This window comes from Arachis ipaensis, chromosome B3 (assembly GCF_059453495.1).
Source record: "Arachis ipaensis isolate K30076 ecotype BB chromosome B3, ASM5945349v1, whole genome shotgun sequence".
NCBI lineage: Eukaryota > Viridiplantae > Streptophyta > Magnoliopsida > Fabales > Fabaceae > Arachis > Arachis ipaensis.
Window position 1 is genome coordinate 61,006,376 of NC_142438.1, and position 26,067 is coordinate 61,032,442.

General features: G+C 41.5%; 1 protein-coding gene across 1 annotated transcript; it reads left to right on the forward strand.

Annotated features, from left to right (window-relative positions):
- The first annotated feature begins 5,112 nt into the window (after nucleotides 1-5,112).
- LOC107633167 (uncharacterized) lies at nucleotides 5,113-5,538 on the forward strand. Its single transcript, XM_016336803.1, has one exon. It carries the CDS (start codon nucleotides 5,113-5,115, stop codon nucleotides 5,536-5,538), a length of 426 nt encoding a protein of 141 aa, XP_016192289.1.
- Nucleotides 5,539-26,067: the final 20,529 nt, after the last annotated feature.

The window sequence follows — 26,067 nt, forward strand, 5'->3', positions numbered from 1 at the left end:
TCAGGTTGATTATTTTGTGGTTTTCTGTACTAATTTTGGTTAGTGTTTTGATGGTTTTGATGGTTTGTGTTTCTGGAGTTGTTTTGGTTTGAGTTTCTCTACCAAGGCTATTGGTTTTGATTGTGATTGTCTCCCCACCTCAAATTTGGGTGGTTTCTCCAGGATGAGTTATAGGTATCTCCAAGAAATTTATTCTGATTAACTCCTTGGTTGTGCATGTAATTGACTTGCTCTTGCTGCTGTTCTTCATAGAGTTCTTCATTTTACCCCTATGATGGTTGATTAGGAGTGTTCACTGCTGCAACTTGAAGTCCATCAATCTTCTTGGCCATCATCTCAATCTGTTGTTGAATTTGTTGATGCATCACCTTGTTTTGAGCTAAGATGGTATCCAAACCTTCCAGCTCTAATACTCCCTTCCTTTGAGCTGGTTGGCGTTGCCTCTGATGACCATAGAAGTATTGGTTGTTTGTTACAGTGTCAATGAGATTTTGAGCTTCCTCAGCTGTCTTCATGAGTTGTAATGAACCCCCTGCTAAGTAGTCAAGTGCCTCTTGAGCTCTCAATGTCAGTCATTCATAGAAATTTTGAAGTTTATCCCATTCATTGAACATATCTGGTGGGCACTTCTTGAGTAAAACTTTGTATCTCTCCCATGCATCATACAATGACTCTCCATCCATCTGAGTGAATGTTTGGACCTCTGTTTTGAGTCTGATGATCCTTTGGGGAAGATAGAACTTGGCTAAGAACTTGTTCACTAGATCTTCCCAATTGTTGATGCTTTCTCTTGGAAATGCCTCCAACCATTGAGCAGCTTTATCTCTCAGGGAAAATGGAAACACCAACATCTTGTAAATGTCAGGATGCACACCATTGGTTTTCACTGTGTCACATATCCTTAGGAAGGTGGATAGGTGTTGGTTTGGATCTTCCAAGGGGCCTCCTCCATAAGAGCAGTTATTTTACACCAATTTGATGAGTTGAGGCTTCAATTCAAAGTTATTTGCATTGACATTTGGAGTAAGTATGCTACTCCTACATTGCCTTGGATTAGGGAACTCATGGGAGGCTAGAACCCTCCTTTGAGGCTGGCCATTGTTGTTAGCCACTCCCTCTGGTGGATTAGGAGCATTTCATTCCATCTCCTGGTTTTCTTCCTCTAATTCCTCTCCACCAATGTCCCTTTCCTCTTGCTTCTCTTCTTAGTCTTCAGAGAGTTCTCTCATTAGGGTCACAAGAGGAAGAGACCTATCTCCTTGCTTCTGTCATACACACAAAACCAGAAACCAAGAAACACAATCCACTCTATTGCTAGAGTTATGTTAAGGTTAGTTTAAACAAAAATTCAAATAGTTAGTGTGAAAGAAAATGCTTAATCTAGATTATCACCTTACTTAATCATTGTCAATCTAAATCAATCCCAGTAACGGCGCCAAAAAATTGATGAGGGAAAAATGATTCCATACAAAACTCACCGGCAAGTGTACCGGATCGCATCAAGTAGTAATAACTCACAAGAGTGAGGTCGATTCCACAGGGATTGATGGATTGAGCAATTTTAGTTAGGTGATGAATTTAGTTAAGCGAATATTTGGGGATTTGAGTGATTTTTTATTAACAGAAGCTAAATTGCAAGTAAATAAAAATGCAGAAGGTAAATTGTGCAGAAGGTAAATTGTGCAAGTAATGTAAAGTGCAGAAGGGATAAATTACAGAAACTTAAAGTGCAAGAAAGTAAAAGAGCTGAAACTTAAATTGCAAGAAAAGTAAATTGGAAAAACTTAAAGTACAAGAAATGTAAATTGCTGAATCTAAATTGCTGAGAAATGTAAATTGCTTGAAGAATAAAAGGATTTGGGTACTGGGATTCAGAATTGAACAAGAAAATGCAAGCTAAAGTGAATCAGAGAGCTATGAGATGAAGATATTCAACTCAGTAGCTAAACAGAAATAGAAAATGCTTGAAGAAACAAACATCAAGAAAACTTAGCTCAATTTTGAAATTCTAAAAGAAAAATTGAAGATCGAAGAAGAGCAATGAGATTAGATAGTAGATCTAGATCTCAATTACTCTCTTGATCAATCAGAAAAGAAATTGCAGAAGAAATGAAAATTGAAAATAGCAAAGGAAATTCAAATCCAATTCTCTAATTCTCAGAACTATATAAAAGAAAAGCAAAGATGATTCTCATATCACAAAATTCAATGGAGTTCTTCAATCTCAATCCAAAAACCCAAAATAGAAATTAGAAGTTGCAGAAGAAAGAAAATGAAAACTGAAAGCAAACTAGATCTAATCCTAATTCCCAAATTCAAATGAAAATTCAAAAGTGAAAAACTAAAAATAAGCTAAAGCTCCTTTACAAATCAAATTAACTCCTATTATACACTTTCTATTTTGGTCTTTAAAACTTGGAATGGGCCTTTTAATTTTTGGATTTGAAGAAAGGTAGGTCCGGTTGGCTTTGGTTCAAGTGGCATGGGTTATAATGTATGTGGTTAGCTCCCAGGGGAGCGTTCAGTTGGGTTTTGTGAACTTGGCGTTTACTTCTCTTTGTGCCAATTTTTGGTGCGCGCTTAGCCTCTCTAGTGTTCAATAAGTGAACGCTACGTTCACTCTTTGAACGTGGCTCTTGCTGAGTCTTCCTCCCCAAGGCTTGAAGCACGAAAACGTTGCCACAAGAGAACGCTACGTTCTAATTTCCAAATGCTGCCTCCTTGGTGCGTCCTTGGTCCCGATAAAGTTCACTAAAGTGAATGCTACGTTTGAATTCTTGAATGCTACCCTTGGTTTGCTTCGTGCGCGCCCAGCTTTGCTTGGTTCCAAGCTCGAAAAAGGTGGAGATAGTGAACGTAGCGTTCACTTCTTTGAACGCTACCTCCTGGGCATGTCTTGGTGTGCGAGTTTGGTTCGTTTGTTGAGCGCTCCGTTTGCAATTTTGAGCGCTAGCCTTTGCTCCCTTTTGAACACAATGCTTTATTGTCATGGGCCACGCTTTTAAAAGCATGGCCTAAGGTATAAAGCGTGCTCCAAAATTCTTCTTTCCTCTTTTCATCATTTCTTCACCTACAAGCAACCAAACAACTAATCAAAGTCCCACCAAAATTACTAGATCTTTGCATCATTTATGAAATCAATTAGTTCTAACATAAAACATATGATTTTGTGTAAAATAGATGATGTTTTATTGATTTAAGAAAATCATGGAAATCCACTCCAATTACTTACTTATTGTGCAAGAAAGTGCATAAAACCTAATAAAATAATTGAACTATGCTTGTAAAACTAGCATAAGATGACTTGTCATTAGTATCCACGAACTGAATGATCATTGGTGTCGGGAAAACCTACGAACTGTTAACTATTTTGTGTGTGGGAAAAACCCATGAATTGATAATCATTGATTACGGGAATAATCCACGAACTGAGGATCTTTGTTTTGTTGTATGTTGATCTCGGGTATAACCCACGAACTGAGGATCGTTATGTTGTTGTGTATTGATCTCGGGGAAACCCACGAACTGAGGATCTCTGTTTTGTTGTATGTTGATCTCGGGGAAACCCACGAACTGAGGATCTCTATTTTATTTTTGTGTTGATCTCGGAGACGCCCACGAATTGAGAAGCACTGTTTCTCCTTGTGCGTATATTATGGGGTCGAGCTTTGTGCCGATTACCGATAGTCACGAAAGAGTGGTATTCTTACCACCGAGACGTATGCACTAAGGACACAAAGAGAAACCATAACTGGGACTTGTTTCGAGGTAATGTCGGGCTGCAGGGTGTAAACCAACATGTGAGCTCATGGCCTGCATAGGACAGACTTGTATCATACTTGGTTGTGCATTTCCTCTGTTATGATTGTTGAATGAATGTATGCTTTGTTTGTTTGTATTCTATTCTTTGTATTTGTATTTTATTTTCTTGTATTCTTTTGTTTGTGTTCTGCTTTCTGTTTTCTCTATTTTCTCTATTTATCTATATCTTCTATTCACTATTTCTCGGTATTTTGCTATTCGTCTGCTAAACAACACGGAATTAATGAACTTAACTAATAATCCTGGCCCTACTAAGAACTCCCCAGTTCTTACCCCTTCTCTCTCCCTTCCCCCATCAGATAGAATCAAGAGTACCCTTCCGTAGTTTGTTGATGATCGTTCTGTAAAGAGGATACCACTCTAGGTAGTCTTCTCAGTCTAGAGTAAACTCTATTATCTGTTTATATGTATATACTGTGAGACCAGCCAATGTCTGCACCCCGTTTGTACGTGAACTTTAACCTAAATCCTGTGTATGAGACTCCTGTTGTGTGGTTACTTGATGAGGTACCAGAGATACGTCATATGGCAATGTCTGATCGTGTAGAGGAGTAGTAGATGATGTTCCACTTTTTGATGACGTTCCACCTGACTTGAGTTTTGAAGACTTAGAACATACTATTCCTCACTTTAGTAGTTTAGATGGACTAAGTGAATATAGAGTCTAGGCTAGCCTGGGTGGCAGCTTAGGGACTTCTTGAACAGGTCAGGGCTTGGGATGTTGTATGTATATATATGTATATAGTTATTATCTAGCTATATCTAGGGGTGTTCTAACTAAAAGTTCATACTCTAATAAAGGCTGGATCACCGAATATTGTCAACTGCTTGTGATGTATTTATGTGTGGTTGTTTATAACTGTTTTATCTATTATTAGTTGTGAATTGATTATGAATGATTCTATTTGTTAATCCAAACGTTTTTAAAAAATAAAGTACCTCGTAAAATAACTACGCTTTTAATAATGAATCAGGCTCATATAATAAATAATAGATAATAATTAGGTAGACAAGTTGGTAGCATTCAGTTTCTAGTATGATCATGACATACCAGAAATTGGGTTGTTACAATACTTCTAAGGCGGATCCGTTGATGAGAGGTATATGTCGAATTGGTGATAAAATGTTAGTTGCATTGTATGATACTGGGGCTTCGCATTCGTTTATTTCATTTGCTAAAGTTGAGGAACTAGGCTTGAAAGTGTCAGAGTTAGCATTTGATCTGCATGTACATACTCCGCATCAGACGGTTATGACTAGGTCAGGGTGTATGATTTGATCTGTTTACCAATGGTTGGGTTGGAGATGATATTGGGATTTGATTGGTTTCCAAAGAATCGAGTTTTGTTAGATTGCTTTGAGCGGTCAATTCAGTTTATATCGGAAGGAGAAAAGGGAGCGGTGATAGCTGAGGGCTACTACCTGAACTCTGTGATGGTGCACTGTAGTGGGGGAAAGTGTCAAGGTTATATTCTATTGGCTGCGAATAAGTTAGGTGATAATCAGGAACTAGATCAAATTCCGATAGTTAGAGACTTTCCGGAGGTGTTCCCGGAAGATATTCCTGAATTTCCACCTCAAAGGAAAATTGAATTTGCGATTGAATTAGTGCCGGGAGCCAGACCAGTGTCGATGGCGCCATATAGGATGGCTCCGATAGAGCTGGCTGAATTAAAGACTCAATTGGAAGAGCTTCTAAACAAGAGGTTCATTTGACCGAGTGTATCACCGTGGGGAGCGCCAATTTTATTGGTGAAGAAGAAGTATGGAGGAATGCGACTGTGTGTGAATTACCGACAGTTGAACAAAGTGACTGTGAAGAATAAGTACCCGCTGCCAAGGATAGATGACTTAATGGATCAATTACAAGACTCTGTGGTGTTTTCCAAAATCAATTTGAGATCTGGTTACCATCAAATAAGGGTGAAAGAGGATGATATTCCTAAAACTGCATTTAGGACGTGCTATAGACACTACGAGTTTGCAGTTATCTCCTTCGGGTTAACGAATGCACCTGCTGTTTTCAGGGATTACATGAACAGAGTCTTTCATCCCTTTCTGGACAAATTCATGGTGGTTTTCATAGACGACATCTTAGTTTATTCCAAGACGGAAAAGGAGCATGAGGAACACTTGAGGATTGTGTTGCAAATCCTAAAGGAGCGAAATTTGTATGCTAAGTTGTCCAAGTGTGAGTTCTGAAAGGAGGAAGTGAAGTTCTTAGGTCATGTGGTGAGCAAAGGAGGAATAACGGTAGATCCTTCGAAGGTAGAAGCAGTAATGGAATGGGAAAGTCCAACGATGGTGACAGAAGTCAAAAGTTTCTTAGGCTTAGCTGGATATTACCGGAGATTTATTGAAGGGTTTTCCTGAATTGCACTGCCGATGACTAGGTTGACAACGAAGGAGGTGCCGTTTTGTGTGGATGTCGGAGTGTGAAGAGAGTTTTCAAACTTTGAAGCAAAAATTAACTTCAGCGCCTATTCTAATCTTACCAGAACTGCATGAACCGTTTGAAGTATATTGTGATGCGTCACTGAAGGGTTTGGGTTGCGTGCTGATGCAACACCAGAATGTGGTGGCTTACGCATCGCGTCAGCTGAGACCGCATGAGGTAAATTACCCAACTCATGATTTGGAATTAGCGGCGATTCTGTTTGCATTGAAGATTTGGAGACACCACTTGTACGGAGTGAGGTTTAGCGTCTTTTATGATCACAAGAGTCTCAAATACATCTTTGATCTGAAAGAGCTTAATATGCGTCAGAGGAGGTGTATGGAGTTGCTTAAGGATTATGATTTTGAACTAAGTTATCACCTTGGAAAGGAGAATGTGGTAGCAGACGCTTTGAGCTGGAAGTCCTTAACAAAAGCTTGGATGAGAATCAAGGAGGAGGAGTTAGTGGATAAGTTTGTGGATCTTAAGCTAGATATTGGTGAAGTTGTCGGAAGAGCTTGTTTGAATCAGTTACAGATTTCGAGTACCTTTAAAACTGAGATTCAGAAGGCTCAGCAAGATGAGCAAAAGCTTCAACAATTATTTCAACCAGTTGGTGATAAGAGGCGTGGAGAATTCACTAAGGATGGTGAAGGATTATGGAGATACAAGGGAAGAATTTGTATACCGGATGTCGGGAGTTTGAGACAAGACTTGTTGTTGGAAGCTCATAACAGTGAGTTTTCTATCCATCTCGGAAGTACGAAGATGTATTATGACTTAAAGAAGATGTTCCGGTGGCCTGGAATGAAAGGTGATGTAGCTACAGTGGTATCCAAGTGCCTGACGTGTCAGAAGGTGATGATAGAGCATCAGAAACCGTCGGAAATGTTACAGCCACTTGAGATTCCTCAGTGGAAGTGGGAAGGAATTGCAATGGATTTTGTCACTGGATAACCGAGGACTAGGTCGGGATTTGATGCGGTTTGGGTGATCGTGGATCGCTTCACCAAATCCGCTCATTTTCTGCCTATTCGAGTGAATTGTTGATAAACCCAAATTTTGTGGTTTATATTGTGTAGAATTTGGGAGGTTTTGTCAATATTTTCCGCACTTATTCACAAGAAATGCATGGTTTTGTGTTCCCTTCCTAATATTGCTCCATGATGAAAAACATGCTTATTTTGCCTTAGAATAGCTATATTTTAATCCTCTTTTATTGCCATTCGATAATGTGACATGTTTGTTGAGTGATTTACGAACTTATAGGGTAAGAATGGCCTAGAAGCGAGGAAGAAAGCATGCATAAGAGGAAGGAACATGAAGATTTGGATTTTGGGAACTTCAGCACCGGCGCGCACGCGCACTTTACGCGCACGCGTGGTTGAGGATAACTGGGAGCGGCGCGCACGGATGGACGCATCCGCACGGGTCAGAGAAATCCCACCGATGCGCACACGCACTTGGCGCGCACACGTGGATCACAAAAGCAATCGTCATGCACGCATGCATGGCGCGCACGCGCGGAAAGCTGCACGTGACCTCATTAAAGGAAATTGTGCCTGGTGATTTCTGAGGCTCAGGAGGCCCAATTTCAAGCTGTTTCTGCATGGAAAAGACCCAAGGATGCAAGGGGAAAGGGGGGGATCAATCATTTTACGCTTAGACATAATTTTAGCTAGTTTTTGGTTCTTCATTCTTCTAGGGAGAGAAACCTTTGTTCCTCTCTAGATCTAGCTTTAATTTGATCTTCCCTTGTTGAATTCTGAATTGGATCTTGCTAATTACTAGTTTTGAATGTTTAATTTGAATTCTTTAGTATAATTTTGCTTAGATCTTGTGTTAGTTTTATGATTTCTTGTCAATTGTCATTTTATACCCATTGCATGAATGTTGTGAATCTTGACTTGTTAATGTTACATTAATGATTACCATGATTAATTGCGTTGTTTAAGTGATTGTATGTTGATAATTGTTAGTGGGTACTTGTTAATTTCAATTTAATTGCATTTTGAACATGTCTTTTGTTAATGCTTACCATGTGTTTGATGAATTGTTTACCTTGATTATGGAGTAGTTCTTTTTACTCTTGGCCTAAGCTAAGGGAATTGGGTAAAATTGAGTCATTGGGTCTAATGGTTTTGATGATTTGGGAACCCTTAGTGGTCAATTTGATAGCTATTGACACTAGTCTACTACTAGGTTAATTAGTAGTGAGGTTAGACCTTATAGGTTGATGTTGACCAAACCATTTAACGTACTTCAATTATAGAAGCAAACTTAATGAGTTTGGTTCCTCATAATTGTCAAGATATGGTTATTAGACAAGGATAGTGACCCCAATTCCCATGTCTAGCCAAGAGTTACTTTTATTATTCAAATTTGAAAACCCAAAATTCTTGATTGCTTTATTCTAGTTATAGTTAGTTGTTTGTTTGGTGTAGAATTACATTGAATGTTATCGCATTAGTTTGGAATTGCTCATATCTTGCCTTGGTCAATTGAATTAGTTTCTTGCATTTTAAGATTACTTGCTTGTTAAGATTTCTCATTTAATTTCTTGCTCATGACTCACAATCCCAGATTTCTAACCAATATTGAAGCACATGTTTTCCCATTCCTTGTGAGATGATCCAAGGTTTGAATACTTCGGTTAATTTTTATTGGGGTTGAACTTGTGACAACCAATTCCCTTTCTAAATTTGATACTCGAAGATTGTTGTTGGTAGAGCTATACTTGCAACGTGACTTTATTGAGAAATTCTTTACCGACGCAACCCGAGAGCTCCATCAAATTTTTGGCGCCATTGCCGGGGAATGGTTGCAACATGTGCCTTGATATTGGTTATGTGAATATGTGAATATTGTAGATAGTTTACTTTCTATTAATACTTAGCTATAGTTTAGATTTCTTTTATATTTGTGCTATCACTCTCAAGTTTGATGACTCGGTCTCAACCGAATTCTAGCTTAGCCGATTTTGATCCTAAGATTGAGAGAACTTTGTTACACACTCGGCAAGCTAGACGGCAGTTGGACTATACGGCTAGTACTTCGGCCTCTCTTGAGGAACATACCGAATCACTAGGCGGTACCGAGAGTGAATTGGAGTCCGCTACTTCCTATTCTTCTGTTGGCACTACTAATACATCTTTGCATCCTATAGGTGAACCACACATGGCGGAGTCACGACGGATCACTTTGCATGAGTAAGGAGTTCCAGATATTATACTTCAACCGTTGCAAGCAAGGCATCCTAACTTTGATCCAAACTTTGAGTTGAAGAGTAGCTTGATACATCTACTTCCTAAATATCATGGGTTGCCGGGTCAAGACCCCATCCGACATCTAAGAGATTTTCAAGTTGCTTGTTCTATGGCTTGAAGACATGGAGCCGATGAGGTGGCTATCATGGTTTTTGCCTTCCCTTTCTCTCTTGAAGGGCAAGCAAAGACATGGTTTTATTCGCTACCGGATGAGATTGTGACCAATTAGGATTTCTTGAGAAGAGTGTTTCTAGATAAATTTTTCCCACCGGAGAAGACCGACTACATCCGGAAGGAGATTTTGGGTATAATGCAAAAAGACCAAGAGAGTTTGTACGAGTATTGGTCTCAGTTCAAGTGGCTATTGGAATATTGTCCACACCATGGCATGAACATTCACTTGCTCATTAGCTACTTCACCAGAGGTCTTTGTGTGGAAGATAGAAGATTGCTCACCACTTCTAGTGGTGGTTCCCTTTCGAAAAATAAGATGGAGGGAGAAGCTTGAAATTTGATAAAGGATGTTGCCGAGGATACACAACATACAAGGGTGAGAAGTAATCCTCTCAAGTGTATGGTAGAACCATCCCCTTATGAAGCAGGCCTAACCAAAGCACTTGGGAATATGACTACCATCCTCATGCAAATACAAAAAGATCAAAAGGAATACTACTCCATCCAAGCTGTTCCGAGGGTTACCTGAAACTGTAGGTCGATCTCGGACGAGATCTTCTATACTCGTCGGAGATGACGTGTCTGGCTTATGGGTGGCGGCCGGAGCTGTCGTATCCGACTTGTTGGATTGGCTGCACTGCTGATCCTTAGTCACCGGAGGGTGGGGGGTACCTGCAAGGGACTCCGATGCTTAAGTTAGCATGGGTATTAAACAGGTTTTTAGTAGAATCAGAGTATGAGTTATACCTGGGTGCTCCAGTGTATTTATAATGGTGAGAAGTGACCTTTTTAGATAACATAAGTTAGTTATCTTATCTTATCTTATCTTTGAGTTGAGGTCAGCTTATCTTTTAAGGGAACTGCCCTTATCTCTATAGGCTTGGACTGCCTTTGGATTTGGGTCGTGTTCCTCTATTTGGGCCCCTTACTGGGCTTTCCTGTTGATTCGACCGACCCCTTTGAGAAGAGGTCGGATAGCCCGACCTGAAGAGATCGGTTGCTTTATTACTAAACATCCCGGATCGGGTAGCTCGACCCAGGGTATGAACAGTGCCCCTGCTTGAGCTCGGTCTTCTGCTTTGAGGTCGAATTTTTGACTTCGATCTTTCTCTAGTAAAGCCGAACTCGAGCATTTTGTCGATTCCTTTCTTTGTAGAGCCTTTTTTGAATGTGGAACGTTTTCTTCTAAAAGCGCGCACTTTTTATATCAGCGCTTTGTTCTTGGGAACGTGTGAGGGTTTAATACCTTCATTAATTGATATTAATTGCCCCGTTTCCCTTGGCTTTTATTTTGAATTTTTGCAATCAGAAACGGTTTTTCTCCTTCATTTTTCTTTGTAACTTCTCCCTTCGTTTTCTCGCTTTCTATTTTTTGCCTATAGCTTGGCCTTTCCTTTGTGTTGCGGCGTCATTCAGCGATCCGGTGATTCCGCCTTTTCATCTTCAATTCTTCTGAAGCTTTCCGCTTTTTTCAGGTTGGTTCTATTTACAGTTTCTTCACTTTTTTGGTTGCTTTGCCTTTGGTTTTCTTTGTCATTTGACTGCATGTTGAAAAAAGCTTGAACCTTTCTATGATCTTGTGTTTACTTGTCGCTGTGATGTGTTTTTCCTTTTTCGTTTTTATGCATATTCCTGGTATTTCTGTTTGAGGCTTCCTAGGGCTTTGCATGTTCTACTGTTGCTTCTAGCTATTTTTTGAAAGAAACTGTATCTTGCTCATAATTTCAAAAGATTGCCCCTTGACTTCTGCTCTGTTTTGGTGGCTTTCCTTGTTGCTGTACCTTTGTAGGAGATAACGATACCCATAATTTAATCTTCGCCTTTTGTTCGGAGTGTGTTTTCTTGACTTCCTCTGGATGCTTTTGTTGCTTGTTAGTTCTATTTGAGACTGTGAATTTTGGGAGGTAATTATTTTGATGATTTTTGATTTGTAACTCGCGACTTTTTTTCTCGGAGTGTTATCTTCCTGTCAGGTCATGTAGAAATGTAAACTTGTAGTGTTTCCTTGAGTCCTCGCTCCCTAACATGCCCCCAAAAAGATGCCCCTGGATCTCTAGTGTAAGTCCCAGGGTTTTCCTTTTGTTTGTATTGCTCTGAATCGCGCTTGTCCGAGCTATTCTGAGATGTTTTGTTTTTATCCAAGATGTTTTTGGGTTAGTAATTTGTTTTCTTCTCTTCTTGCTGTAGGACTAGTTGACTTCATGTCTTCTCGCAAGAACATTGTTGAGACATCTTCCCAGGTCCCTGATGAGGGCATGGCTGATTGGGTGGATTCAATGGTTCTTTTGTGTGTTTCTTTGGTTGATTCTGAATTTCGTCAGCAGCTTAGGCAATTTCATAGGGTTTGTAGTAGTGCTGGTGAGGAAAAGAATTACGAACTTGTATCTCCCACTTCTGAAGAGAGAGTTTGTTTCTCTACTTGGGTTGCTGGAGATCGCCCTTTTTTCTATGCTTACGATTTCGTTTTTGGCCCGATGAGTATCACCCTTCCTTTTACTGATTTTGAGACCAACCTGTTATGGTCCTGTAATGTTGCTCCTTCCCAACTTCACCCCAATTCCTGGGGTTTCATAAAAATCTTTCAATTGTTGTGTCATGGATTGGGTATTCCTGCCTCGCAATCTCTTTTCTTCTATCTCTTTGTTTTGACGAAGCCTGGGGTAGTAAAGAAAAAAGCTGCTTGGATTTCTTTCCGAGCTTCCCAGGGAAAGAAGTTCTTCTCCATGTTTGATGAATCTTTTTGTGATTTTAAAAATTACTTTTTGAAAGTCTGAGCTGTTGAAGGAGCTCGGCCATTTTTTCTGCATGAAAATGATGAGCCCGCCTTTCCAGTGGAATGGCAAAAGGACGTGATGGTATCTAGATATTCTTGGGAAATGTTGGATGAGGCTGAGCAAGCTTTCGTGACTGTTCTGGAAGAAACCTGGGGTCAGCCTCCTCATCTCGACACAAAGAAGTTTTTAACCAACCCTTCTCTCCTCCGAACTGAGCTGAGTAGTTAATTTTTTGATTTTCCTCTTTTGTCTGCTCCTATACTATCTGCAAGCTCTTTTCTGATTTGTTAATTGATTCCTTACTGCTTGTGTTTTGCTTTACAGAGATGATTAAGGATAATGAATCTATGAAAGCCTTCAAAAGGGCGAAGAAAGATACCACAGCAAAAAACATCTCGGCCAAGGCGGCTGGGGAGGGATCTTCCCAGGCTTAGTCGAAGCCGTCCGTTCCGAGCTCTCCTGGGGCGAGGAAGGTAATCCTAACTCCCTAAGTTTATTTGATTGATCCTCCCCAAGCCTCTGTTGTTACTTCTGGTGCTGCTCCCAACAAAAAGCAAAAAATCATTGAGCCTTTCAACCTTGATGCCCCGGATTTTGACGCGGTCGAGTTCGTAGATCAGCAAATCGGTCCTTACGGTGTCCTCCCTATGGATGATGTATCGCTCTTTCGCCATTTGGACTTTATAACTCGGAGTAGTGTTAAGATGGCACACATGGGGGCTGCCTTGTACCAAACTGCCCAAAATCTTCCTCTTCATGCCACCAAAGCCTTCATAGAGGAGGCTAAACAGGAGTTTAATTGGATGAAAGGCTTGAAGGAGGGGCTCGAAGTGAAAGTGTCCAAACTAGAGAAAGAGTTGGAGAGCGAGAAGGCTAGCTCCCTTGCCTTGGCGGCTTTTGTGAGGTTGGCCGAGGACACGACATTGAGGCATAAAGACAGCTATGTTACATCCTATCGGGAGGTAATGCGTCTGAGGGAGGAGTTGGAGTCTGCCCGAACTGATTACTCCGAGCTCCAAGGTCACATTGTCGGCAGCGTGAATGCTGCTTATGAGAACCTGAAGGAGCAGGTTAGAATTCTAGCTCCCGAGGTCGATCTGTCTCTCTTCAGCCTGGACAATGTTGTGAGGGATGGTAAGATTGTCCCTAATGACTCAGATGATGATGATGTTGAACCTCCCCCTGTGTCTGCCACTAAAGTGTCAACTTCTTCAGTTCCTTCAGCAGAGGTCGGTCGTCCCATATCCGATCCGGACTGTCAAATCCTGAATCAAGATGATGGGACCGTGGATGCTGTGCCCATTCAGACTCGCCCTCCTTCTCCCCATGCTGATGTTACCGGGAAGGCTTCTGATGTTTAACTGGACTTTTTTATCTTGATTATGTAGATAGCCCGGCTTGTGGGCTTTTAAACTCTTTATTTTGTAAATTTTATTTTCCTGACTGTTGACACTTATTTAGTTGCTTGTTTAGTAACCTTAGGCTGAAAAACAAAAATAGCTTCCAAGTTCTTGGGGTTGATTTAGGTAGCCCTTTTGGTTTTGATTTTATCACAACTTTGCGCTTTTAGTATTATGTCGATCTTTATCTTGTCGAGGCACTTTATCTAGGCTTTTGGTAGTGCTGGAGCCTTGTTGTTCGATCTCTTTGAGTTGATTTTGTGCTTGTGGATTTGATTCTTTTGAGGCAACAAACAGAATCCTGTTTTGTTTGGACCTTTTGTGAGGTCTCTGCCAAGTATTACTTTTTGTAGCCTTCGCACTTTATGTGGGTCGACTTTGTCATGTCGGACCCTTCCAAGTTACTTTTGTAATCCTCTTTCTTGGACTTTGTTCAGGTCTCTTTCAGGGATTACGTTTATAACTTTTATGTCTTGGGCCGACTTCGTCATGTCGGATTAAGTTATTTCGTAATCCTCTTTTTTGGACTTTGTTCAAGCCTCTTTCAGGGATTACTTCTATAACTTTATGTTTTGGGCCGACTTCGTCATGTCGGGCCCTTCTAAGTTATTTTTGTAATCCTTTTCTTGGACCTTGTTCAGGTCTCTTTCAGGGATCACTTCTATAACTTTATGTTTTGGGCCGACTTCATCATGTCGGGCCCTTCTAAGTTATTTTTGTAATCCTCTTTCTTGGACCTTGTTCAGGTCTCTTTCAGGGATCACTTTCTATAACTTTATGTTTTGGGCCGACTTTGTCATGTCGAGCCCTTCTAAGTTAAAGTAATCCTCTTTTATTGGGTTGGCTAGACCTCTTTCCAGGGATTACTTATAACTTGGTTTGACTTGGTCCGACTTCTTAACGTCAGCCAGTCTTTTAAGTTATTATTTAGCAATCCATCAGGACCTCGTCAGGTCCTTTCTCCGGATCACTTTCAATAACTTCTTGCATTATTCTGTTTTCATCTTTGCCGATTTGTAGAAGGTGGGTTAAATCCTCGTTTAGTTGACCTTTAGATGAATTTGGTTTTCATCTTTGTTGGTTTTTATCGTGATTGTGCAGTGAATTTGTTTCACTTTCTGCCAATCTGTCGCTTTATAATCGGACGATGAATGTTTCAGATTAATGCGTCTTGAAGACTTGTAGAACGTCTAATATATTTTATTTAAAATGAAAAATGAAAATATATACATATAGGGTTTTTATCCTTTTGAGTCGGATAATTTCTGGATCTCAACTTGGTGACTCGTTAAAAAACCTTTTCAGGAAAAAGAGTGCATCCTATGATGAGATCTTTTACCTTCTCTAACTATAGTACCTTCTTAGGTTGCAGGCGTGCCACAACCTAGGAAGTTCTCGTTCGTCGAGTTCGGCTAGTCTGTAGTAGCCCTTCCCAAGTACTTCTATGACTTGGTAGGGTCATTTCCAGTTTGCTGCCAGCTTTCCTTCTCCGGGCCGAGTTGTTCCAATATCATTTCAGATTAGGATGAGATCGTTCTTAGCGAAACCTCTTGGCACTACCTTTTGATTATATTTGGAAGCCATTCGACATTTTAGTGCTTCTTCCATGATCCGAGCTCTTTCTTGGATTTCAGGAAGTAGGTCGAGCTCTTCCCTTTGAAGTTGGGAGTTGGCTTCTTCATTGTAATGGACCACTCTAGGCGATCCTTCCTTGATCTCTACTGGGATCATTGCTTCCGTTCCGTATGCTAATCGGAAGGGTGATTCCTTTGTAGTTAAATGCGGCGTCATTCGATATGCCCATAGGACTTGTGGAAGTTCTTCGGCCCAAGCTCCCTTTGTGTCTTGTAACCTCCGTTTTAACCCGGCCAATATGACTTTGTTAGCAGCTTCGGCTTGTCCATTGGCTTGGGGATGTTCGACGGAGGTGAACTGGTACTTTATTTTCAAGTCGGCTACTAATTTTCTAAAGCCTGCATTTGTGAATTGAGTGCCATTATCTGTGGTGATGGAGTATGGAACCCCGAACCTTGTGACAATGTTCCTATATAGGAATTTCTGGCTTCTTTGAGCAGTGGCGTTGGCTAGGGGCTCTTTCTCGATCCACTTTGTGAAATAGTCTACCCCTACTATCCCGATCCCTGGGGAAAGGGTCCGAGAAGATCGAGTCCCCATTTTGCAAATGGCCAAGGTGAGGTTACGCTGATGAGCTCTTCTGGCGGGGCGATGTGAAAGTTGGCATGTTTCTGGCATGGTGGACATGTCTTTACAAACTCTATAGCTTCCTTTTGTAGAGTTGGCCAATAAAATCCCGCCCGGAGTACTTTTTTGGTAAGAGCTTGTGCGCCGAGATGATTGTCACAAATGCCACTGTGTACTTCCTCTAAGGCTTCCCTTGTGTTGGAGGTCGGCACACATTTTAATAATGGTATTGAAATCCCTCTTTTGTATAGGGTGTTGTTTATGATAGTGTAGTACTGTGCCTCCCGTTTTAACCTCTTTGCCTCCTTTTCATCTGTGGGGAGTGTTTCTGTTTTGAGATAGTTAATTATGGGGGTCATCCATCTTTGATCCTGACTTGTTATGGCTAGGACTTTTTCCTCTTCAGAGATTGATGGGTTCTGTAGCATTTCCTGGATGATGCTTCTATTGTTGCCCCCTGGTTTGGTGCTGGCTAGTTTTGAGAGTGCGTCAGCTCGGGGGTTTTGTTCGCGGGGTATGTGGCGGGTCTTATATTCCCCGAGTTGTCCGAGCTGTTCCCTGGTTTTATCTAAATATTTTTTTATGGTGGGATCTTTGGCCTGGTAGCTCCCTGTTATTTGTGAGGTGACTACTTGTGAGTCGCTGAAGATGTTGAGTTTTTGAGCTCCAACCTCCTTAGCCAGCTTCAAACCAGCTAGTAGTGCTTCATATTCCGCTTGGTTGTTTGAAGCCGGGAACCCGAATTTGAGGGAAAGCTCAATTTGGGTTCCTTGGTTGCTTTCAATTATCACACCTGCGCCACTTCCAGTCTTATTCGAGGAGCCGTCCACGTAAATATTCCATTCTATGGGGGTCTCTGGGGTGTCTGTAAATTCTGTGATGAAGTCGGCTAAGTATTATGATTTAATGGCTGTCCGAGCTTCGTATTAGAGGTCGAATTTAGACAATTCAACTGTCCATTGTAGGATTCTGCCTGCTAGATCTGTTTTCTGCAATATCCCTTTTATGGGCTGGTTGGTCCGAACCTTAATGGTGTGAGCTTGGAAGTACGGACGGAGACGTCAAGATGTTAGTATGAGCGCATAGGCAAATTTTTCTATTTTTTGGTAGTTCAACTCGGATCCTTGAAGCGCTTTACTAATGAAGTATACAGGTTGTTGCCCTTTGTGATCCTCTCGAACCAGTGCTGAGGCTACTGCCCGACTTCCTACCACGAGGTATAATACGAGTGGTTCTTCCTCTCGTGGCCGAGTTAGGATAGGTGGTTGTCCCAGGAAACTTTTGAAATCCTGGAAGGCTTGCTCGCACTCTGTTGTCCATTCGAACTTTTTTCCTTTCCTTAGAGTGGCGTAGAAGGGGAGAGACCTTATTGCTGATCCCGCTAGAAATCTGGATAAGGCCGCCAACCTCCCGTTGAGTTGTTGTACCTCTTTGACACAAGTTGGGCTCTTCATGTTGAGTATAGCCTGACATTTATCCGGATTTTCCTCGATTCCTCTTTGTGTTAGCATAAAACCCAAGAACTTGCCAGCTTCTACTGCAAAGGTGCATTTTGCAGGATTGAATCGCATGCCATGCTTCCTTATAGTGTCGAACACTTGGACCAAGTCGGACAATAATGTCTCTTCACTTTGAGTCTTTATCAACATGTCGTCCTCATAGACTTCCATGATTTTTCTGATATGGTCTAAAAAGACTTTGTTCATTAGCCTTTGATAAGTTGCTCCCGCGTTTTTAAGACCAAAAGGAATTACGATGTAGCAATAGTTTGCTTTTGGTGTTAAAAATGAGGTTTTTTCCTGATCAGGTGGATACATTGGGATTTGGTTGTATCCAGAATATGCATCCGTAAACGAGAGGTATTTATATCTGGATGAGGCATCCACTAGAGCATCGATACTTGGGAGTAGATAAGGATCCTTTGGGCAGGCTTTGTTGAGATCGGTGTAGTCGGTGCACATTCGCCACTTCCCATTAGATTTTTTCACCAAGACGACGTTGGCTAGCCATAGTGGGTACTTGACTTCTCTTATGAATCCTGCCTCCAGTAATGCTTGTACCTGTTCTTCCACAGCTTGGGATCATTCTGGCCCAAGTTTTCTTCGTCTCTGCTGTACCGGCCGAGATCCTGGATAGACCGCCAACTTGTGGCACATTAGTTTGGGGTCTATGCCTGGCATGTCTGCAGCTTTCCATGCGAAGAGATTGACATTATCTTGTAAGAACTGTACTAGTGATTCTTTTGCGCCTTCTTGTAGGATCGTGCCAATATTAGTTGTTTTGTCCGAGGTGTCTCCGATCTAGACTTTCTCTACTTCACCTTCGGGCTGTGGACAAAGTTCTTCTCGTCTCTGAACTCCACCAAGCTCAATTGTATGAAATTCTTCTCCTCTGCCTCTGAGGTTTAGACTTTCGTTATAACAGTGGTGTGCCATCTTTTGATCTGCTTTTATTGTAGCTATCCCTTCTATAGTTGGAAATTTCATGCATAGATGCGGAGTTGAGACTATTGTGCCGAGTTGATTTAAGGTTGTCCGTCCTATTAGGGCATTGTAGGCTGAACTCACGTCGACCACGATGTAGTCTATTTTGAGTGTTCTAGATTGGTTTCCTTTTCTGAAGGTTGTGTGTAGTGGTACGTATCCTAATGGTTGTACCGGGGTATCTCCGAGTCTGAACAGGCTGTTCGGGTATGCTTTAAGCTCTTTTTCTTCTAAGCCGAGCTTGTCGAAGGCAGTTTTGAATAAGATGTCGGCGAAGCTCCCTTGGTCTATTAATGTACGGTGGAGGTTAGCGTTTGCCAGTATGATGGTGATGACCATGGGATCGTCGTGTCCCGAGATGATACCGGATGCATCTTCCTTGGTGAACGTAATTGCAGGGATGTCGGGCGCTCCCTCCTTTCCTTCGACATGATATACTTCTTTAAGATATCTTTTGCAGGATGATTTGAAGATTCTTCCTCCTGCAAATCCTCCGTGTATCATATGAACATGTCTTTCTGGTGTATGAGGTGATCGCTCAGTTCGCCCGGCCTCTTCATCCCTCCTCCTTTTTCTTTGCTCATCGTCTCGGGTGGCCAAATACCGATCTAGTTTTCCTTCTCTTACTAACTTTTCTATGACATTATTTATATCGAAGAATTCGTTGGTGGAATGTCCACGGACACGATGGTATTCGCAATACTCGTTTCGGTTTCCTCCTCCTCTTTTGCCTTTGAGTGGTCAAATTGGGGTATTTTTTCTGTGTGGCAGACTTCTTTTTACACGTCCACAAGAGACACCCGAAGGGTGGTGTAATTATGATATTTTTTAATTTTTTTCCCATGTCGGTCTTCTTTCTTTTTGGGCTCTTTATATTTATCTCGGTAGGAGAATCCGGATTTTGAGGTTTCTCCTAGCCGAGAATTTTCTTCCATGTTGATATACTTCTCCGTCCGTTCTTGCACTTTGTCCAGGGATGTGGGGTATTTCTTTGATATAGATTGACTGAAAGGTCCCTCTCATAGACCATTGATGAGGCCCATGACGGCGGCCTCTGTTGGTAAACTTTGTATGTCTAGGCATGTTTTGTTGAATCTCTCCATGTAGTTGCGAAGACTTTTCCGATCTCCTTGCTTGATTCCTAGTAGATTGGGGGCGTACTTAGCTTTGTCTTTTTGGATGGAGAATCTGGCCAGGAACTTTTTGGCTAGATCATCAAAGCTTGAGATGGACTTTGGAGGTAGGTTGTCAAACCATCTGATTGTTGTCTTTGTGAGAGTTGTTGGAAAAGCTTTGCAACAGACTGCATCTGAGGCGTCGGTGAGGTACATTCTACTTTTAAAATTACTGAGGTGATGGTTGGGGTCTGTAGTGCCATCTTACAAGGTCATGTCCGGAAGTTTGAAGTTCTTAGGAATTTTGGTCTTCATAATTTCCCTAGTGAATGGATCTTGATCTTTGCGTGGGCTATCCTCAGGGGTAGATCGAGTAGCTTTGGCTTTGAGATCGGCTTCGAGTTTTAGAAGTTTATCTTCTAATTCTCGACATCACCTTACTTCTCTCTGTAGATCCTTCCCGACTTCCGGTTGATGATGGGTTTCTCTTTCAAGTTGCTTTAAACGATCTTGAAGTGCTTCTATCACTTCCGGGTTTGATGAATTTTTGTCCCCGTTGGATTTCGGAGTATCTTTTAGCATAGTGTCCGTGTTTTTATGCGGTGTTCTATCCTCTAGATCTGAATCATGGTCGTTGTCGTGATCATCCGCCATGGTGATGGGATGACTTCCAAGTTCCCCGGCAACGGCGCCAATGTTCCGAGGGTTACCTGAAACTGTAGGTCGATCTCGGACGAGATCTTCTATACTGGTCGGAGATGACGTGTCTGGCTGATGGGTGGCGGCCGGAGCTATCGTATCCGACTTGTTGGACTGGCTGCACTGCTGATCCTTAGTCACCGGAGGGTGGAGGGTACCTGCAAGAGACTCCGATGCTTAAGTTAGCTTGGGTATTAAACAGTTTTTTAGTAGAATCAGAGTATGAGTTATACCTGGGTGCTCTAGTATATTTATAATGGTGATAAGTGACCTTTTTAGATAAGATAAGTTAGTTATCTTATCTTATCTTATCTTTGAGTTGAGGTCAGCTTATCTTTTAAGGGAACCCCCCTCATCTCTATAGGCTTGGACTGCCTTTGGATTTGGGTCGTGTTCCTCTATTTGGGCCCCTTACTGTGCTTTCCTGTCGATTCGACTGACCTCTTTAAGAAGAGGTCAGATAGCCTGACCTAAAGAGATCGGTTGCTTTATTACTGAACATCCCGGATCGGGTAGCTCGACCCAGGGTATGAACACAAGCCATCCAAGCCCCACCTCTAGTTGCTCAACTTGAAGGCCCTTCTAGGATTTATGGTTTGTGCTCTAGCACCACACATTACACCGATCAATGCCATCAAATTCAAGAGGAACACGCCCTTGTAGTGGCCAACGTAAATTACAACAACCGTCTGCCCTATCCTTCTCAAAGCCAAAATAACTACCCTCATGGTGGTAATCAACATCAAGGGTGGAGGGACAATGCACAAGGGAGCAATCAAAACCAAAGATGGAACAACTCTTCTTCTCATCACAACAACAACTAATCTTCATCTCAATATCACCATAAAAACACCAACTACCAAGTCAACCAAAGTCACTCCAACCAAAACCAAAATAACTACACCAAATACGAAGAACCACACCATAGACAACAATCCAACCAAACCTTTCCATCCTCCACCAATCAAGTTGATGAGCTTAGACCCGCCATGGAGAAACAGGACGAGAGCAACAAGGTTCAATTTGATGTCTTGGGCGCTCAATTGGCTAACCTCACCAACATGCTTTCAAAGACAACCATGTCAAACCAACCCTCAAGCTCTTCTAACCTTCCATCCCAACCCTAACCAAACCCAAAGGGTGTTCTCAACGCTATCACTCTACGGTCGGGGATTACATTGGAGGAGATACCTCCAAGGGTCATGGAATACATTCATGAGGAAGAAGTGGTTGTTGAGGCTCCACATGAAGAAGAGGAGGTAGACAAAAGGCATGAGGAAGAAGGAGTAAGCCTCAAGGAACACAAGAGGAAAGTGGTGAAGGAAATTGCGATCATCAACAATGGCGCCAAAAACTTGGAGCTCTCAAATGTGAATCACACTTTGTCACAATTCCGCACAACTAACCAGCAAGTGCACTGGGTCGTCCAAGTAGTAAACCTTACGTGAGTAAGGGTCGATCCCACGGAGATTGTCGGCTTGAAGCAAGCTATGGTCACCTTGTAAATCTCAGTCAGGCGGATTCAAATGGTTATGGAGATTTGATAATTAAAATATGATTGAAATATAAATAGGATAGAAATACTTATGTAATTCATTGGTGAGAATTTCAGATAAGCGTATAGAGATGCTTTCGTTCCTCCTGAACCTCTGCTTTCCTGCTGTCTTCATCCAATCATTCCTACACCTTTCCATGGCAAGCTGTATGTTGGGCATCACCGTTGTCAATGGATACATCCCGTCCTCTCTGTGAAAATGGTCCAATGCGCTGTCACTGCATGGCTAATCATCTGTCAGTTCTCAATCATACTGGAATAGGATTTACTATCCTTTTGCGTCTGTCACTACGCCCAGCACTCGTGAGTTTGAAGCTCGTCACAGCCATCCCTTCCTAAATCCTACTCGGAATACCACAGACAAGGTTTAGACTTTCCAGATCTCAGAAATGACCGTCCATGGGTTCTAACTTATACCACGAAGATTTCAATATCTCAGACTCGGTCCTCTGTATTAGATATCTAAGAGATACTCATTCTATCTCATCTTCATGTAGAACAGAAGTGGTTGTCAGGCATGTGTTCATAAGTGAGAATGGTGATGAGTGTCACATAATCATCACATTCATCATGTTCTTGGGTGCGAATGAATATCTTAGAATAGAAATAAGCTTGAATTGAATAGAAAAACAATAGTAATTTGCATTAATTCATGAGGAACAGCAGAGCTCCACACCTTAGTCTATGAAGTGTAGAAACTCTACCGTTGAAAATATATAAGAACAAGGTCTAGGCATGGCCGAGAGGCCAGCCCCCTAAACATGATCAAAGGATCAAAAGATAATCCAAAGATGATCCAAAGATGTAACTAAAGATGTAAATATAATAGTAAAAAGTCATATTTATACTAAACTAGTTACTAGGGTTTACAGAAATGAGTAAATAATGCAGAAATACACTTCCGGGGTCCACTTGGTGTGTGCTTGGGCTGAGCATTGAGCTTTACACATGTAGAGGCTTCTCTTGGAGTTGAACGCCAGTTTGTAACCTGTTTCTAGCGTTTAACTCCACTTTGCAACCTGTTTCTGGCGTTTAACTCCAGAATGCAACATGGAACTGGCGTTGAACGCCAGTTTGCATCATCTAAACTCGGGAAAAGTATGGACTATTATATATTGCTGGAAAGCCCTAGATGTCTACTTTTCAACGCAATTACGAGAGTGTCATTTGGAGTTCTATAGCTCCAGAATCCAACAGCATCTACAGTCCTTCTTCAGTCTCTGAATCTGATTTTTGCTCAAGTCCCTCAATTTCAGCCAGAAATTACCTGAAATCATAGAAAAACACACAAACTCATAGTAAAGTCCAAAAATGTGATTTTTATTTAAAAACTAATAAGAATATATTAAAAACTAACTAAATCATACTAAAAACTATGTAAAAACAATGCCAAAAAGTGTATAAATTATCCGCTCATCAGAAAGCTATAGTGGATGAGTCCATTCCTATGCCATTCCCTTCCATGGTGAAGAAAGCAAAGAAAATACCAGAATTTGATTTGAACATGCTTCAAGTGTTCAAGAAGGTTGAGTTAACCATACCACTTCTTGATGCTATTCAACAAATTCCAAAGTATGCAAAATTTTTGAAAGACTTATGTACACACAAGGATAGGATAGGAGAATTGGAGACATTATCCTTGGGTAGTTCAATTTCCTCCTTGATGAAACCTATTCCAAAGAAATGTGGTGACCCTGGACCTTGTTTGGTGTCTTGTTGTATTGGTGGGCGCACTTTTCATGATTGTATGTGTGACCTGGGAGCTTGTGTAAGCATCATACCACTTTCTATCTTTGTGCGGTTGAATTTAGCTCTATTAAAAAAGTCAGCGGCGAGGTTTGTCTTAGCCGATAAAAGTGTGATCACGGTGATGGGAATAGCAGAAGATGTACTTGTGGCAATTAAGGATTTGGTTTTTCCGGTTAACTTTTACAACCTTGAAATGCCTCCAACAGAAAATAAAAGCTCATCCTCCATTCTACTTGGTAGATCCTTTCTCAAGACCTCTAAATTCAAGTTAGATGCCTTCACTGGCACATATTCCTTTAAGGTTGGAGACAAGACTATCAAGTTCAATTTGGAAGAAGCCATGAAGCATCCTTCTGAAGAGCATTCCGTTCTCTGATGTGATGTAATTGATGAAATAGAAGCGGAAGTGCAAGAAGAAGACCACAACAAGCTATGCTACCCTATTGTTGAAGAGACGGATGACCAAGAGGATGAACAAGAGAAAGTTGTTGAGAATGAACTCCGTGAGCTTGATGAAAAGGAACCTCAGCTTGAGGTAAAGAGTGAACTGAAGCCTCTTCCATCTCATTTGAAGTATGCTTTCTTAGAGGACAACCAAAAATTTCCGGTCATTATCGCTAATGAGCTTTCGATTGAAGAAGAAGAAAAGCTCCTAGATGTCCTAAGAAGGTACAAGGAGGCAATTGGATGGAGCCTAGATGATATTGTGGGGATTGACCCTCGCAAGTGTATGCATCGTATATTTCTCCAAGAGAGAGCTAGGCCGGTTAGGCAACCGCAAAAAAGGCTCAACCCAACTATCCTCGATGTAGTAAAGGAGGAGGTCACTAGGCTACTTGATGCGGGTATCATATACCCAATTTTTGACAGTGAATGGGTGAGCCCGGTCCAGGTTGTTCCCAAGAAATCGGGCATCACTGCGGTTAAAAAGGATGATGGTGAAGTGGTCACCAAAAGAGTACAAAATGCGTGGCGAGTGTGCATTGATTATAGAAGATTGAACGCCGCTACTAGGAAGGACCACTACCCTTTGCCCTTTATCAATTAGATATTGGACCGTTTGGCGGGTAAATCCTATTATTGTTTTCTTGATGGATTCACTGGTTACTTCCAGATTCACATTGCTCCTGAAGATCAGGAAAAGACCATATTCACTTAACCTTTTGGCACCTTTCAGCGGTGTATGACGAGTGTCTTTTCCGATCTGATGGAGAATTATCTGGAAGTCTTTATGGATGACTTCAATGTGTATGGAACTTCATTTGATTGTTGCTTAGAGAACTTGGCCAAGGTCTTAGCTAGATGTGTTGACATTAACCTTGTCTTGAATTTTGAAAAATGTCACTTTATGGTAAAGCAAGGTATAGTGTTAGGACATGTAGTATCTCATGAAGGCATTTCTGTAGACCCGGCCAAGGTCGATGTTATCACCACTTTACCTTACCCCTCATCTGTGAGGGAGGTCTGCTCGTTTTTAGGACATGCAGGATTCTATAGGCGCTTTATTAAAGATTTCAGCAAGATTGCTTTGTCATTGTCGCGCCTACTCCATAAAGATGTGGACTTTGAGTTTGACATTGAATGTGTGAAAGCTTTTGAAGAGCTAAGGAAAGGTCTTACCACAGCACCGATTGTGCGAGGCCCCAACTGGACGTTGCCATTCGAGATAATGTGCGACGCGTCAAACCATGCTGTAGGTGCCGCGCTTGCACAGCACGATGGTAAACTCCCTTATGTCATTGCTTACTCTTCTAAAACGCTGGATGCAGCACAATCCAACTATACCACTACTGAAAAGGAACTCCTAGCTATTGTTCATGCTTTAGATAAATTCAGATCTTATTTGCTAGGATCCAAGATAGTGGTATACACGGATCATGCAGCTTTAAAGTACTTATTGACAAAGAATGAGTCAAAGCCTAGACTCATACGTTGGATCTTGCTTTTGCAAGAATTTGACATTGAGATTAGGGACCGGAGTGGGTCTCAAAACTTGGTTACGGATCATTTAAGCCGCATTGAGAATTTAAAATTTGACCCATTTCCGATCAATGACTCATTCCCATTGGATAGTTTGCATGCTGTGTCGGATAGCATTCCTTGGTTTGCCCCAATGTCAAACTACCTGGTTGCGAAGATCTTCCCTCCCAACTTTTCTAAAAACCAAAGGGACAAGTTGAGGAGTGATTCCAAATACTACATTTGGGATGACCCTCACTCGTGGAAGAGGGGTGTAGACCAAGTAATTCGAAGATGTGTGCCGGAATCTGAATATCAACCCATTCTTAAAGCTTGCCATTCATCCAAATGTGGTAGCCATTTTGGCCCACAACGGACCGCTAAAAAGGTGTTGGATTGTAGATTCTGATGGCCTACCTTATTCAAGGATGC

Bases quoted from the DNA above. Each gene is read 5' to 3' on its own strand.
- LOC107633167 (XM_016336803.1), top strand. From the start codon at position 5,113: ATGGTTGGGTTGGAGATGATATTGGGATTTGATTGGTTTCCAAAGAAT.